Source organism: Pleurodeles waltl, chromosome 8, assembly GCF_031143425.1.
Source record: "Pleurodeles waltl isolate 20211129_DDA chromosome 8, aPleWal1.hap1.20221129, whole genome shotgun sequence".
NCBI classification, from domain to species: Eukaryota; Metazoa; Chordata; class Amphibia; order Caudata; family Salamandridae; genus Pleurodeles; species Pleurodeles waltl.
The window spans coordinates 74,670,936-74,685,596 of NC_090447.1; the positions used below are offsets into that span (position 1 = coordinate 74,670,936).

At 45.0% G+C, this 14,661-nt stretch overlaps 1 protein-coding gene across 2 annotated transcripts in view; it reads left to right on the plus strand.

Moving 5' to 3' along the window:
* INPPL1 (inositol polyphosphate phosphatase like 1) overlaps positions 1-14,661 on the plus strand; it is an 818,513-nt gene that overhangs the window by 273,901 nt on the left and 529,951 nt on the right. For both annotated transcript variants that reach the window (XM_069203762.1, XM_069203763.1), the window contains exon 2: positions 8,795-8,858. In XM_069203762.1, the coding sequence (XP_069059863.1) occupies positions 8,795-8,858 (64 nt within the window). The remainder of the gene's footprint in view (positions 1-8,794; positions 8,859-14,661) is intronic.

A 14,661-nucleotide genomic window follows, 5' to 3' on the forward strand; every position in this document is an offset into this window, starting at 1 on the left:
CGGTAGCATCAAGTATTGTGTGGGCATGAACAGTATGTTAGGTATGTGTCTAGAAAGAAAGTAAGTACATTTTTTAAAGATTTGCTGGTACTCCAACAGTTTCTGATATCGCTGCTAGAGTCAAGCAGTGTTTGTTGGCAGGATATTTCCATCCTAGTCATTTTTGTGTCTGACTTCGTGGTTGTTGTGTGATTTGGAATCTGCTTGGGGATGTTATGTCAGCTTGCTTTTCCAGGGCTACCTTCTCACATTTCATTCTTTTTTATGCTGCGGTCAATGGATCCAAGGGTTCAGTTTGGTCAGTATGATTGGGAGGGGGGTGGTGGGGTGCTGTTAGCTTGCTTCAGATTTCCCAACAATCACGGTGGGACATCTTGTTAAAGCACTATATATGAGAAGCAAGACATGAGGAGGTTGATAAAAAAGAGCGGTTTGTTAGGGGTGCTTAAAACACAATATGTTTCAAACGAATCAACATTTTCTAAGGCCTTCAAAATATAGGCGAGAGTATGTGTCAGTGGCGGCCGGCAGCTTTAGGAGGGAGAGGGGCGGTCGGGACACACACACACACTCATTCTTTCACACACAGGCACGTACGCATGCACATCCATAAACACTCATACCATTCAAACATGCACACACGCATCAAACATTCATTTTAAAAGATCGCGTACACTCATTCTTTCACGTACATCCATTAACAACACTCATAACACTCAAACATGCACGCGCGCACCAAACCTTCAATTTAAAACAACACACACACACACACACACTTACCTTCAGCCTCCAGGTCCCAGGAGGGTTGGGACTCCTGCCTTCCCTCATTGGCTGACCCTAGGTCAGCCAATGAGGGAAGGCAGCAGTCCCAGCCTCGTCACAGAGTGGGATGGGGTCAGTGAGACTGCTGACCCCACCCCACTCTGTGACGAAGTGTCACTGATTGACACTCGCCCTGGGCACTTAAGGGCTTAAACTGAAGCACCCAGGAAGAGTGTCAATTGGTGACGCTTTCCTCGTCACCCAGGGGAGGGCCTTGACGCACCTTTGCTGAGCTGAGGAGGTCACGCCCATAGGTGCTGTGACCTCCTCAGCCCAGCAAAGTTCAGCTCAGGCAGCCAGGAGTGTGCGCAAATCGCACGTCTGCTCCTGGCTGCCTGAGCTTAACATGGAGAGTGTCTGTCGGGCTGACCTTTGTTCAGCCTGATAGACACTCTTCATGAGGGGCAAAAGGTGGGGGGGGGTGGCCCCTCCGCCCTAAAGGACGAGCCGCCACTGGTATGTGTGTGGTTTTGTCAGTCTGGACATGTAAAAATTCCAGGTGAAATCGAACACTTCATGATGCCCGACTGAAAGCACTTGTACCCATCTATTTACTATAGAATGCGTTTTTTCAGGGGTGTGTAAAGCTGCTATGGTTAAACCTCTCCATTGAAGAGGTGACAAACCCCCTCCCCAGTCTGGATTCTAGGGGCCGCCCCCACCCCCCCTTTATTCTGGTCCAGTTCTTTTATTATAACGAGTACATAATCTTTTATTCTCTATCGGTATGATAAAAATTACGACCTTCGTTTCGGCAACAGTCTGTCCGATGGCTGGTGCAGGCACCCGAAGGCACCAGCCCAAGAGGTCACGGAGCTGGAGAAATTCCATCCCTGGCCTTGGGGGTCCTGGCACGCCTCTGTGCTTCCCCCGTTTGTGGTGTGTTAGGCTTCTCAGCTAAAGAGAGACATGGGTAAAGCTGGCTTAAGTCCTGCAATGCCCATGACTGCATGCCAATCAGCCTGTTTTCCAGAGCAGAGATTAAATCCTCATATCTGCGACTGCGCAGGTTCGAGGTCTCAGTTTTATGCCCCAGAAGCTGAAAGCAGCAAAGCCCGAACAGGACCTGCTGCAAAGTAGGTTAAAATCTTAAAAGCTTTTAAATGTGTGCACCGGATATAGGTAACTGTGTGCATAGCTGCCAAGGTTTCAGATTGCTATGTGACATTTTAATAATTTCAGTGTAATTGAGTGACATTCAACGACTATGACACTTTCTTGCAAGCAAAATCAAATGATGAAGACAAGAGAACCATATAAATATCGTAATATAGCGAGAATCCTGTACCTCCCATTGTACACCAGCGCCACCTTGTGGCCTTTGATAAACACTGCTCAGAGCTTATCAAGCAAAGTTAGAAACTGGAACATGACGGTTTTACCGCACTTCAGGACTTGCGTGACAATCTCAGGCATTGGGGTAGTGCTTGAAAATGACAAGAAATGCGCTATTCTAACGCGAGATGTGTGACACGTGGCAGGGCTATGTATGTTTTGGGGAAGCGTGTCTGTAAGACAGCATGTGGTGTGTGTGTGATTCAGTGTAGGGACTCTGAGAGTGACAATGAGTGATAGGAAGAGTGAGTGTGAATGAATGAATGATTGAGAGGGAGAATGACAGTGAGTGTAACAGTGAAGGAGAATAACACGGAGTGTAAATGTGAGGGGAAATGACTGAGTGTGCTGTTGTGAGGGAGAATGCCAGTCAGTGTAACTGTGAGGTAGAGTGACAGTGAGTGTTGCTTTGAGGGACAATGACAATGAGTGTTACTGTATGTAAAACTTAGTGTATCAGTCTAAGTGAGTCAGAGTGAAAATTAGTGAGACTCATTTTGTCAATGAGTGTGAATGAGTGGAGGGAGTGAAAATGATTAAAACTAGGTTAGTCAATGAAATTGAATCTGAGTAAAATTGTTTCACTGACAATGAATAAGGAGTGAGGGGGACCGTCAGTGTGAATGAGTTAGAGAATGAGTAAGAATGAGTAGGACAGAGTGAGTCGGGATGAGTGGGACTTAGTGGAAATGAGTGAGACTGAGGCAGTTAGAGTGAAATTGAGGTACTAGGTGAGTCGGAGTGAGAGAGTGGGGCTGAGTAAGAATGAATGAGATTGTGAGACTGAGTTAGATTAGTTGAGAATGAGTGAGTCGGAGTAAGAAATGAGGCAGAGTAAACGTTTCCTTGAACCCACTGAGAAGTGAGGCCCGCTCACTGGAATTCAAGTCACAGATCACGCCTCAGCACTTGTAAAGGTACCAACCGCAGTCTTGTGCAGGTGATGTAAGGAACAGAAAGAGGTTTTGCTCTCGCTCTCTGTTCGCTGCCCAGGTACTTACTGTTTTGATCCCCTGCTCCAGTCATTTATCCCCAAGCAAAACAGCAGCATACCTGATTCCTAGCTGCCAATGGGTCAGCCTTACCTTACACTACAAGTCACATCTGTACCACTGCCAGCACCTACACCTATGACACATACTGGTAGGACAAAGAAGTCAATGGAAGGAATATTTCATTAATATCGACCACTGGCGAGCTAGTGCATTTGTCTTTCGCCCACTGTGCCCCTGTTGGAACCTCAAGCCGATAACGTCCCAAGCTTTCATGTGGCTTCTGCCTCCCTCCCTCTCTCTGCTCGGGAGCTGACAACTAGGGAACTGGGGAACCAGGTTCAAGTCTCAGCATCAACTCATCATCATGTGATTCTCTGCAAATCACCTGATCTCTTCATTCATGCCCATAAACAATGCATGTGACCTTGTGTAATGTAACTTGCGCTCATGTAAAGTGCTTCACTAACTTTGGATTGAGTTTGCGCCATATTTTAAAAACTGCAGAAGAAAGCACTAAGAGGGAAAAAGAAAGCCTTATCATAAGAACATCCAACTAGATACCCTTCTACTGGCTGGTTTGTACTGAGTGAAACCAGATAATGTGGCTAAAGTGTGGCTTCCCTACTTAACTTGTGTGATCTTAGGCAAATATTTTATTTCATTGATACTTCTTTTCTTCTTTATTGCGCATGAAAGCCCATTCGAATATGTGAGTTCAGACTACCAGTTTCACCTAATTGTCACTTTTAATAAGTACATCTCAGTGCAGTGTTTTAATCAATCTGCCCTATTAATGTCAAAACTTCCATATGTTAAAGAAATTCACTTTTCTTATTTTTTTATTTTTTACTTTGAAGCGACTATATCTTATGTGGTTTGATGTGTATTTTCAGGGCCCGTGCATGGGCTCCATGACCTGAGCCAGACCCTTGGCTTGGCTCTGGCTTGCTCTCCCTGTTGACTCGCCCACATCTAACAGGAATGCACAGGTTACAGGCATCTGTTTGTCAGCTCTCTACAGTCCACCCAGGAGCGACAGAGGCACACCTTACAGCTAATCGGTGGCTTGAGGCTTCTATGGTGGTCTACAGTCCACCCAGGAGCGACAGAGGAGCGTCCCACAGGAGTCCACTGGTTAATCATGTATGGGAAGCTCAGTGTACAGTATATCAAGGACTGAGAGAGGAGCATCCCACGAGAATCCACTGCTTACAGATATGTATGTGAAGCTCAGTGTACTCAGTGTACAGTTTGGCCATGACTGATAGGGGAGCATCCCACGGGAATCCACTAGTTACAGACATGCATGGGAAGCTCAGTGTACAGTATATCCAGGACTGACAGAGGAGCATCCCACTGGAATCCACTGGTTACAGACATGCATGGGAAGCTCAGTGTACAGTTTATCCAGGACTGAGAGAGGAGCATCCCACGAGAATCCACTGCTTACAGATATGTATGTGAAGCTCAGTGTACTCAGTGTACAGTTTAGCCAGGACTGATAGGGGAGCATCCCACGGGAATCCACTAGTTACAGGCTTGCATGGGAAGCTCAGTGTACTGAGTGTACAGTTTAGCCAGGACTGATAAAGAAGCATCCCACGGGAATCCCCTGGTTACAGGCATGTATGGGAAGGTCAGTGTAGAGTTTACCCAGGACTGACCGAGGAGCAGCTGGTACCTGTGGAGGGCTTTTACATATCCACACAGACAGACAATCGGACAGACCGATAGGGATTGCCGGACAGATAGCAGGGCTGTAAGAGGGCCGGGTCCTGCCGGTGCTCTGCAGCAGCAGTTCCTAAAAGCAGGCGCTGGGACGGGGCCCCGTCGGGCTCTCCATGATTGTCCTCACTCTCGGGGTGAAAAAAAACCCCTTAACAGTGCAGTGGTACCACCCGCCACTGCCTCTGGTGTAACTTCAGAGTCTCGTTATAGTTATTCCACAGTCTTATCATTTCAGAACTGAAGCATTTTCAGTATCCTATACAACGAAGCCATTGTTGCTTATTTATCTTCTGCAACTAACAACCATTGACAAAGCCAACCGTCCTGGCTTGTTGCAAGTGTAATATTACTTGTTGTATTACATATATGGATGCAACCAGTGACAGAAAGAAGCAGCAAACTACCAGTCTTTCGGCGCACTATGCGAAGAACAGACTTTTAGTTTAAGTGTTCTAAGCCACGCCCTTAATTGCATTAGCCACGCCCCTTTGACGCCACCCCCCCCCCCCCCCCCCCAACAGTTTTTTCTTCCCACCTAAAGCACTGACTACGATTATTCAAATGTCTGAAAGTTCTGATGAGTTTCCAGTGCACTTTGGTTTTATTTCAGTGGTTTTTATTAATTGTGCAAATACCGTTTTGAAAAGACTGCATGCGTGGTCTGTGGAGATGCTGTGGTCTGTCTACAAAAGAGGCCAGAGTGAAGGTGGGGGCAGGAGCGGGCGTTCCTTCTTGCTGCCCCCCCCCCCCCCTGTAAAATATCACTTCTAACGGGTGATGCAGTACAGTACAGCATGTGATTCGTCCCATGGAATATTCCAAGACGACTTATTTTGTTAACAAACTTTTTAATTAACCGGGCGTATTCCTCCTGCAGGATAGCGCTCACGTGTCCACGCCAGAGACATCGCGCGCTCCACAGCTCTTTCGGACCCCGCGGGAGGTGCGCTGATAGAAAAGTCACTTCAGTGGAAGGTCTGTTAATAGATATTTGGGCCAAGAAATGAGGATTCCTGTGGGAAATATTTATTTTCTTCTGAACAAAAAAGCAGAAAGGCGGCTTAGCGTGCGGCGCCCTCTAGCGGCATTGGCCATGTTAGTGCCGCAGGGAGGAGGTGGTTGAAGTGCAGGACGGTCCTAAACCAGGAAGTGACCCGGAAAAGGCGCGGGCAGGAAGACTTCGCTCCACCAACGTTTCCTCGGGGCCCCAATTTCAGACTCTGCCCTTTCAGCCGCATGTATACATTTGTTTTTTCCAAGATGTTGACCGCCGCGTGGTGGTATTTTTCTTTAGGCACCCAGGCAGTAATTGATTTTAAATGGCATTTCTCTGAAGCATTTCCTTCAGCCAGCAGCACTTAACAATTGCTTGATAAATTGCCCAATTAATGCACATTTAAATATATTTAACATTCAGGGCACGGATTTATATGCATCGTTTACTGCAAGAGTTAAACAACGGTAAGCAGTTGTCTAAAATGATTGGGCCCTCTGCAGAATGTTATGAGGGCCCCTGAGTGTCCCGTATTTCACGGATGGTACTAGGCCCAGGGTAAAATGGGGGCCCATGAAGCAGGAGCTTAACACTGGCCCTGCTGCTAGCTAGGGTGGCTAGAGGTCCTGGATTAGCCCGGACAATCACGGCTTTTCAGTGACTGTGCCGGCGTCCTGACAATTAACAAATGCCCCAGTTTTGAGAGAGGGTCGGGCAAGCACGCACACTTATTGCAGTGAAAACTCGCGTTCACACCGGCCCTCTTCTGATACTAGGGACAGAGCTTAGTTTCAAAGTCTCATGACTACATGCAGCAGCACAGCAGGATTTAATGGGAGTGAATAAACCCCTGCAGAGCCTATTACCTGAGTGGAGATTCGCAAAGCTCCCTTTGCAGCAAACCCCAGCATGTCTGATGAAGTCTTAAGTTTACACGCAGAAGAAAGTGTGTGTATGTAGGGGGGCGGGGGGTGGATGGAGATAGTGGTGGTGAGCCCTGCGGAATGTTCCAATATCAGTGCTTTAAATGGGCTGGTACTGAGTACCGGTACTTTATTTTGAGAGGTAGAGTACCTGCACTTCTCAAGAAAAACTTAATACTTTTAATTGGAGAGTACGGCACTTCTCAGAAACAAGCAGGTACTCGCGTACAGAGTACCTGCACTTCTATTTTTCCATTTCAAGTACTGAATATAGCTGTACTGATGTGTGACAGCCATTGACATAGCAATGGGACAACATTTTGACACAGCAATGACCAGTGCCAACATTCAGTCCTATTTCTGTCAATGGCTGACAGTCCCTTTTTAGGTAGAGCACGCAAGCGCTCTGGCCTGTTGTAATGTATCTGTTGGCTTTTAACCACACCCCCCGCACAACCATCACTATCAGTCGTTCATGGGCTTGCCCTTCAAAATTCGTTTGTTATCATAGGTAAATGCTGTGTTTGTCCCTCCTTGGGGCAGTTTTATTACCACCTTGGCTATCGATCCCTTGGCTATCGATCCTGTTACATGGGATAATTTCACATTTGCTGATAAGTTTGACTACAAGCTAACTTTTTTGCTTTTGTGTCTCTCCTTCCCGCTCATGCTCATGGCAGCTGTGGCACTCTGAATCGACTCGCTTATGTCAACTTTTGTACTTTTCATTTTCAATTTGTGACAAGAGAAGTCCAGTTAGGAATTTATAATACTAATAGCTCTAACTCAAGCAAATGCTAGATCCATTGTAGTGCAAATGTGGATTTTTGTTATGAAAATCTGGTCACCCTAGGCAGCTCAAGGGCCACCAGACCTGCTAGGGGCCCTATATTTAACCCAAACTCAATGAATACTTATGAGATATCTGCAGGGCCCCGTTATTTTGCGTTATGTTACTGCCCTAAAGGGTTGGGGTCGGCATGTGCTGCAGGTGCATTCGTTATCATGTCCTTAGCATAGAGACATTCAAAATGAATTGTTTCAGTGTTCCAAAGCATATGTGCATAGGCCTCATGCTATCTACATAAAAGGGGTAAGGTTTTACCTTTATATGTTTATTTGTATACATTTTACAACAGGTAAGTGGGAGATGAAAAAAAAAAAATAGTCTGTAGAATGTATTGTCCCCACTGTCTAATTTTGAAGCAGTTGCCATCAGCCTGAATCACAGCTATTCGTAAGTATGGTGGCAGACAATCATCATTTAATTTTTGGTAGTTCAATAACATGACACAAACAAAAACAGGGTTTTAAACCCTTTTTTGTTTGCGCTATGTAAAAGTGGCAAAAATAAAATGTCGCGGCCTGGTGTCACATGCTTTAATCTCCCCTGCAAGAATTAAGACAGTGTTAACCTTAGATGTCAGAGGTAATTCTTGGAGAGGGAGATTGGAGCATGTGTGACGGGCATCAACATTTTATTAGCAATTTTAGAAAACTCCGAATCGGGTTTCTGCACGCAGGAATCAAGAGGCAGGAGATTAGCCTTGAAATCGGTAGTCTCCCGCTTGAATCGGGAGGGTTGACATGTATGTTTGTTGGACATAATTTTCCTGCTTTTCTCTGATAAACACACTTTTAAAATATCTGCTAGGTCAGTGCATGAAGACAGACCTGCCATAAGCCTTACTCTTCACGCCCCATGCGATCACTAGTTATATGCCCAGGCAGTGTACTGACGTCCATACATTATTTTGTGGAGGGGGTGGGGGTGCTACTGGGACGATGTGTTCTTATAGTGCTTTTGTTGCACATAAATTCCAGTAGGGACAAGGTGTGGCCATTCTCCCAGTTGGATAGTACATCTGGGGTGGGAGGTTGGAATTGACTGATAGAGGTGTGGGGTGCAGACAGGGAAAACAGCAGGGTGGGGGGTATTTCTGAATTGTTTGCCACCCTAAATGTCCTCTCATTCCTCCTGCCTGTCCCTCCCACAGGTTCCAGAAGCACGTGCACACGTACAGGATCCTTCCAGACGAAGAGGACTACCTCGCAGTGCAGGTGAGCAGACTGCAGCTTCCAGGGTCTTAGAGGGAATCTCCTTGGTTGTGCCAAGGCGAGGTATCTTCTGGTCACTAAAAAGAGAGGCATCCTATTTGCATCTTTAATTGAGCGGGTTTTGTTTCCAATTCTTTTTAGGCACATGCTTGGGATCACATCTGCTCAGACTGGTGGCCCAGAAGTTATAATTTAAAGATGTCCACAATGTTTGTAGGTCCTTTTATAAGCCAGGCACATTTGCTATTTACTAACCCATTTTCACGTCTGAACCACCAAAGTATTTTACTTCTCCATTTTCAAATCTGTAAGTGTAGAATGGCAGCAGATATTCTTCAGAAATGTGCTCGTTGTCCTGTGCACCTCGGGATATCACAAACGTACAATCCTGCTTAATCTCACTGTTTTAAAGGTCTTGATGTGTAACAGCTCAGCCTTGTTAAGGCAAACCCTAATGAGTGGTGCAGTACGAATGATACCCGCAAAAATTGAACATGGACATTCATTACCTGTCCAAGAGAGCAGAAAACTGTAGCTGGTGGGGCGTCCATTTTTGAAGTCATTTAGTGATGATTGCTCGCGTGTCTAGACATTTCTTTCATTAAGAAGAACACATTTGTGAGCCAGACTCGTACAATAACAATATTGTCTTGATAATATTGCACAAATCACACCGAGTGAGCAGTAGTACACAAGTGCGAATGCAACTCTTGATTTTTAAAGTGTAATAGGAAAAGTCTGGAAAAGAAACAGGGAAAGAGAAAATCTCTGAAAACATCTGAACAATAACGCCAGTCACTTTACTTTCATTGTTTTCAGACCAGTGTTAAATTTCACCAAAGGAGAATGGAATGCGGCGGAAGCACAAAACTGTCAACAGGGCTGGGATGTGGATAGCAGCGCCAACAGCTATGTTACAACAAAAAAAGTACAAAAAAAGGCAGTGGCGGGGAAGTGATAGAATTATTTGGGGTCCTCAGTGAGTTGCAAGAAAAAAAACAATCACCCACCAAAAAAAAGACTGCAAAATAAATATTTATCATGGCTGTAAATAGTTCTAATTCATTTACATCACTGTACTTTAAGATTTTAGCATACAACCCGCACTCCCTCTTAACTGTCTGAGAATTGCTGGTTATTAAACGTACTCAAAAATAGCAAAAAGTGAGATATTGATCGAGTGTATCGGCAGTCCTGCTGCTGCTTGTAATGACGTCCGTAGTTTCCTCCATTGCCAAATCTGTTGCAATATATTTCATGTACCCCATCGCAGTGAAAGGTATTTGGTGTTTCCTTACCTTCCTGTATAGTTACAGTGGTGTAAAGTCTATAGACATGTTGATTTTGGTGAGGCAACTATTTCTGTAATCTTACCTATTAGTATGTGTTGATTTTGAAAATAAGTTCTTGGTTTTAGATAATTCAGTTTTACTTGTATATGCAGGAGAGCCTTTCTGAAGCAAAGCTTTTGAGACAACTATCTAAAGTTTTTTTTTTTTTTTCTTATTAAAAGATTGCTTCAGTATCCGTTTAGTTTGTTGTACAGCGTGGGCTAGACATCCAGCAACAAGATTTCACATGTATACATCGTCACCCGATGGCCCACAACTGGAGACATTGCTTTCCCGACAGGCCAACTCACCCCCAGAGTCCTCATCGAAACCTCAGACTCCTGCACCTCGCCCACCCCTCGCTGAGACTTCCCTTTGGGGTTGTATACCCTTGCATGGCCCATTTTTTTTGTCCGACTCTTGCCTCCCTTTATTCTCATTCCAGCTTCCCCACCCCACGATCCCATACCTTTCCTGGTCCCTGAACCTTACGTTCGCAAGACAGATCAGCAAGTTTATATCTTCTGCGGTCCCATTAAAACTATATTGATTATGAATGAGAGGCAAGTTGTAATATGGGAATACATTGTACATGTGATAGCTTGTAATATGTAGCATCCCCGTTTGGATTTTATCTCTCAGATAAAAAACAATAAATAAATATGATAAAAAGATTTCACATGTGTATGTAGTGTACAGACACCAGAACATTAAAGAGAACACAATGGTTATGGCATGGTAGATTTTTACATCAACAATAGACCAAAAGAGATTTATATGAAGCATGAAAACAGTGTGTATTTTTCTTTGTTTAGGTTGCTTTTATTCAGATGTTCAGCTTTTGTTCTGGAAGTTTGATGGCCAACTTGTGTTTCTCCCCTTATCCTGTTCGCAGGCCTGGGGCTTCTTCGAGGCTGTAAATAATAATTCATAAAATAGAAACCACTGCTCAGTCATAAGTACCAAAGAGATGTTATGCGAAGATTAGCCATGCACGAATGTTTATTGCTGTCTGCACACATGAGATAGGGGATGGAGTGTTGGAACTGTTGCAGTGAAACACGTGATTGTTGAAAAAAATAATTGATTTCGTCATATAGACATTCATGGGTATTTCTTTAGCAAGGAATATGGACACAGACAGTGCAAATTGCTTAAAATTCAATCTTAGTATCCAGTAATGGTGGCTGGGGTTTTTCACAAGAGGGGGGATTGCAGATCTTGTACTTATTAGCAAAAAATATTTTTCTAATTGGATTTTAAGGTTAATTCAGGTACCATGAAAATGGCGGTTAAGGTTTCACACAAAGGGAGTGTGGATTTGTTCTTGGGAGGGTAAGGTGTTAGCTTAGGTAAAGTCATGGACCAGAAGTCATAGAATAGGCTCGCGGGGGCAAGCACCACAATTTTAGTGGTACGGGGATTGATCAAATTAATGCTTCATGGGGGTCATGAAGTCAGAATAGATTGATTTGAGATAGCAGGCTAGAGACAAGATTTTATTTAAAAAAATATATTGTGTGCATAGTACATTATGGAAGGTGATCTAGTCTCCATTCTGTTATATGAATTAAGGTAAAAGTAGGCCTGTGGAAATAGGATGGAAAAACTGTAGAGTAGTTGGCAACAGGGTATTTGTATGCAGAAAGTCCGCTTTGCTATTAACCGGAAAGCACTCTGTTTTCCCCACCCCAGGCAGATCAACCTCTGGCTGCCAGTAACAACTGAACCAACGTCTGAAGCCATGACACGACAAGTAGCCAAGCCTTTGGCAATGCTTTCCCTCTTACATCTTCGGGGTCACCAATTATGTACTTGTGTATGAATCTTTTTATGTCTTTCAGAGTCACCTAGTGCTTCTCAGCAATCATAGACTTTGAATTACAAAGGTACCTTCTCCCTCCTCATTCTGAACCTCGCATACTTTTCCGGTTACAACTACGCTGTTACAGACTCCTTCTTTTTTCATGCCTGGCTTCATAGATCCACTTTCTACTTAGTTCACATAATGGAATGGAGACTCCATCTCCTTCTATAATTCCACCACCAACACTTCGTTTGAAACGTTACCCACCATATTTGGGTACCAGAATGAATTTTAAGTTCTAAGTGGTGGAAGAACTTTCGCTTACACCAAAATCCCATCCACCACCGTATTCTTGGTAGTTACATTGACTTTTAGGCAGCTTAAACTCTGTGCCCATATTTCTATGCTTTAGGAATACGCAGAAATGCCTGTATGATGCAAGCATGATACATATTTTTTTCACCTATCATGTTTAACAGCAATTGTTCATATACTCAGTCCCATATCCCTTGAGTCCAGTGAATCACAAGTGTGCAATTCAGAGCCAGAGGAACATTTATCTTGTACTAATGACTGAGCAACGGTTTCTGTTATTTGAATTATTATTCAGATAGACACTTATAACTGCAGATTTTTCACCTCGTGAATTCCCCCAGGCGCCGCCATAGACCTGGAGACTTTTTATAGCAATTTCCTTGCATGTCAGTAGGTGCATCGTGCAGCTCCGCGCCAGGTTCTTCCTGCCCTGAATATGACGTCGTGGCTACTTTATCTGTGTCATGTCCATGCTCTGACGTCCGTTCCTTTCTTTCTCTTCCAGGGGATCCTCATCAATAGTCATAAACATTGAATATTCCCGCCCTTGTGCGGTGACCCCGGAGCATATATAAAATACACACATATAAAGTATGAAATATGCACAAAAATATAAATATAGCATTTTTAGTAGACACATTTTCATACTAAACTCATATATACATGTGTAAAACAGCAATGCAGACTATAATCATAAACAGGCTAAAATGCTTTATTTCTATGGAGTTTTTTTTTTTTATATATATTTTTTTAAAACAGTCCTTTTCAAAATTACAATAAGAGAAAAAATATTTACCAAAGCCCCATAACTAGGCCTAGGGAAAATAAGCAGTAGTAACATCAGAGAAAAAGAAGAAAAAACTACATTGAAAAACTATGGAGCATTCTTAGCCAATAGGCTGCATGCAGGTTAACACAGGAGAACCATAAAAATTCTGGCACCGTGCCTTTAAGACCCTGAGCACCTCCAGTATCCCACCATGCCTCAGGGGTGAAGGAGAGGCGACAGTTGGTTCACAGTTAGGTCAGTTCTTTTTTCCAGCTTCTTCATAGAGGATCCTGGAGCATTGAGCTCTCAGTTTTTCTGAGTTTTTCTCAGAAAAATACTTCAGAACAGCGTTTTTTCTACGTTTACTCAACATCTAACATCTTTGTCTGAGTCTGGAAGTTTTTTCCTGACTGAAAAATGCCTTCCCTTTTTGTGAAGTGCCCTTCCTGTGGGAAGAAGAAGGCCCAGTCAGATCCCCACACACTCTGCATTGTGTGCTTGCCTCAGAGTCACTGCCCTGACACTTGCAGACACTGCAAGATCATGTCAAAAAGAACTCTGAAGGACAGGGAGAAGATCAGGCTTCATGGTCTATATGAGAGGCAAAAAACATCATCCTCTTCGCTTCCCAGGCAGCCAACAAGCCATTCTCAGGAGAGACAGGCTAGATCGACGTCAGCAGATAGGAAGATACCTGTTTGTTCCCCTTCGACGTCATCGCTGCCACCATCACACCGTCATAGATCGACGGCGACCCGACCTACATCGAAGGATACGACGTCGAGAGAACATGGCCACCGCAAGGGCAGATCTCCGTCGACGGCAACCCACCGATCGACGTCGAGCCATTACCGGCGTGCCCATTCGTCGCCGAAGGCCTCGCACCCCTCAACGTCAAGGAAGGCGATGTCGAAATCGCCTCAGCGGCGAGAACGAGGACATCCGCTGTCGGCGGTCCACCACTCGATGGCGAGGCACACGACGGCGAGTAGGTCGCGGTCAAGGGATCGCCGGTCACCGTCGAGGCACTCAACGTCGAGACCAGGACAACCTGCGGCACTCCCTTCGACGTCGACACAGGTTTTACCTGTCTTGCAGGGAGCCGAGCATCGGCTTCCGCCGGCGGATAAGACCACTCCAACATCTCCGGTGGTCTCCATAAGAAGTGGTTCATCTCGGTCGAGAGCTGCATCGTCTGAGCATGTCTCGCCCATCAACTTGTCACCGAGGTGGTTGGAGAGCCTTAATAGACCGACTGCCTCCCCAGACTCGCAGTATTTGAGGATGTACTCTCCTTCTGCCTCTCTCCCGAGAACACCATCGCCAACAGCGCGGGCAGGACGGGCTCGTTCTGCTTCTCACCAGTCGACCGAGAGGCCTCGGCGCTCTGCTACAGCATCTCGGACCAGGTCACGCTCCCAGAGACTATCTAGGTCACAGTCACGCCATCACAGAAGGTCTCCCTTTTGGTCATCGTCGGGGTCCTCTGCCAGACAATACTCCCCCACCTTAACGGATTCTCCACCAGCTAGAGTTTCCCCGGTGGACGACATCACAACCTTTTAACGAGGTGCTTCTCAGGGG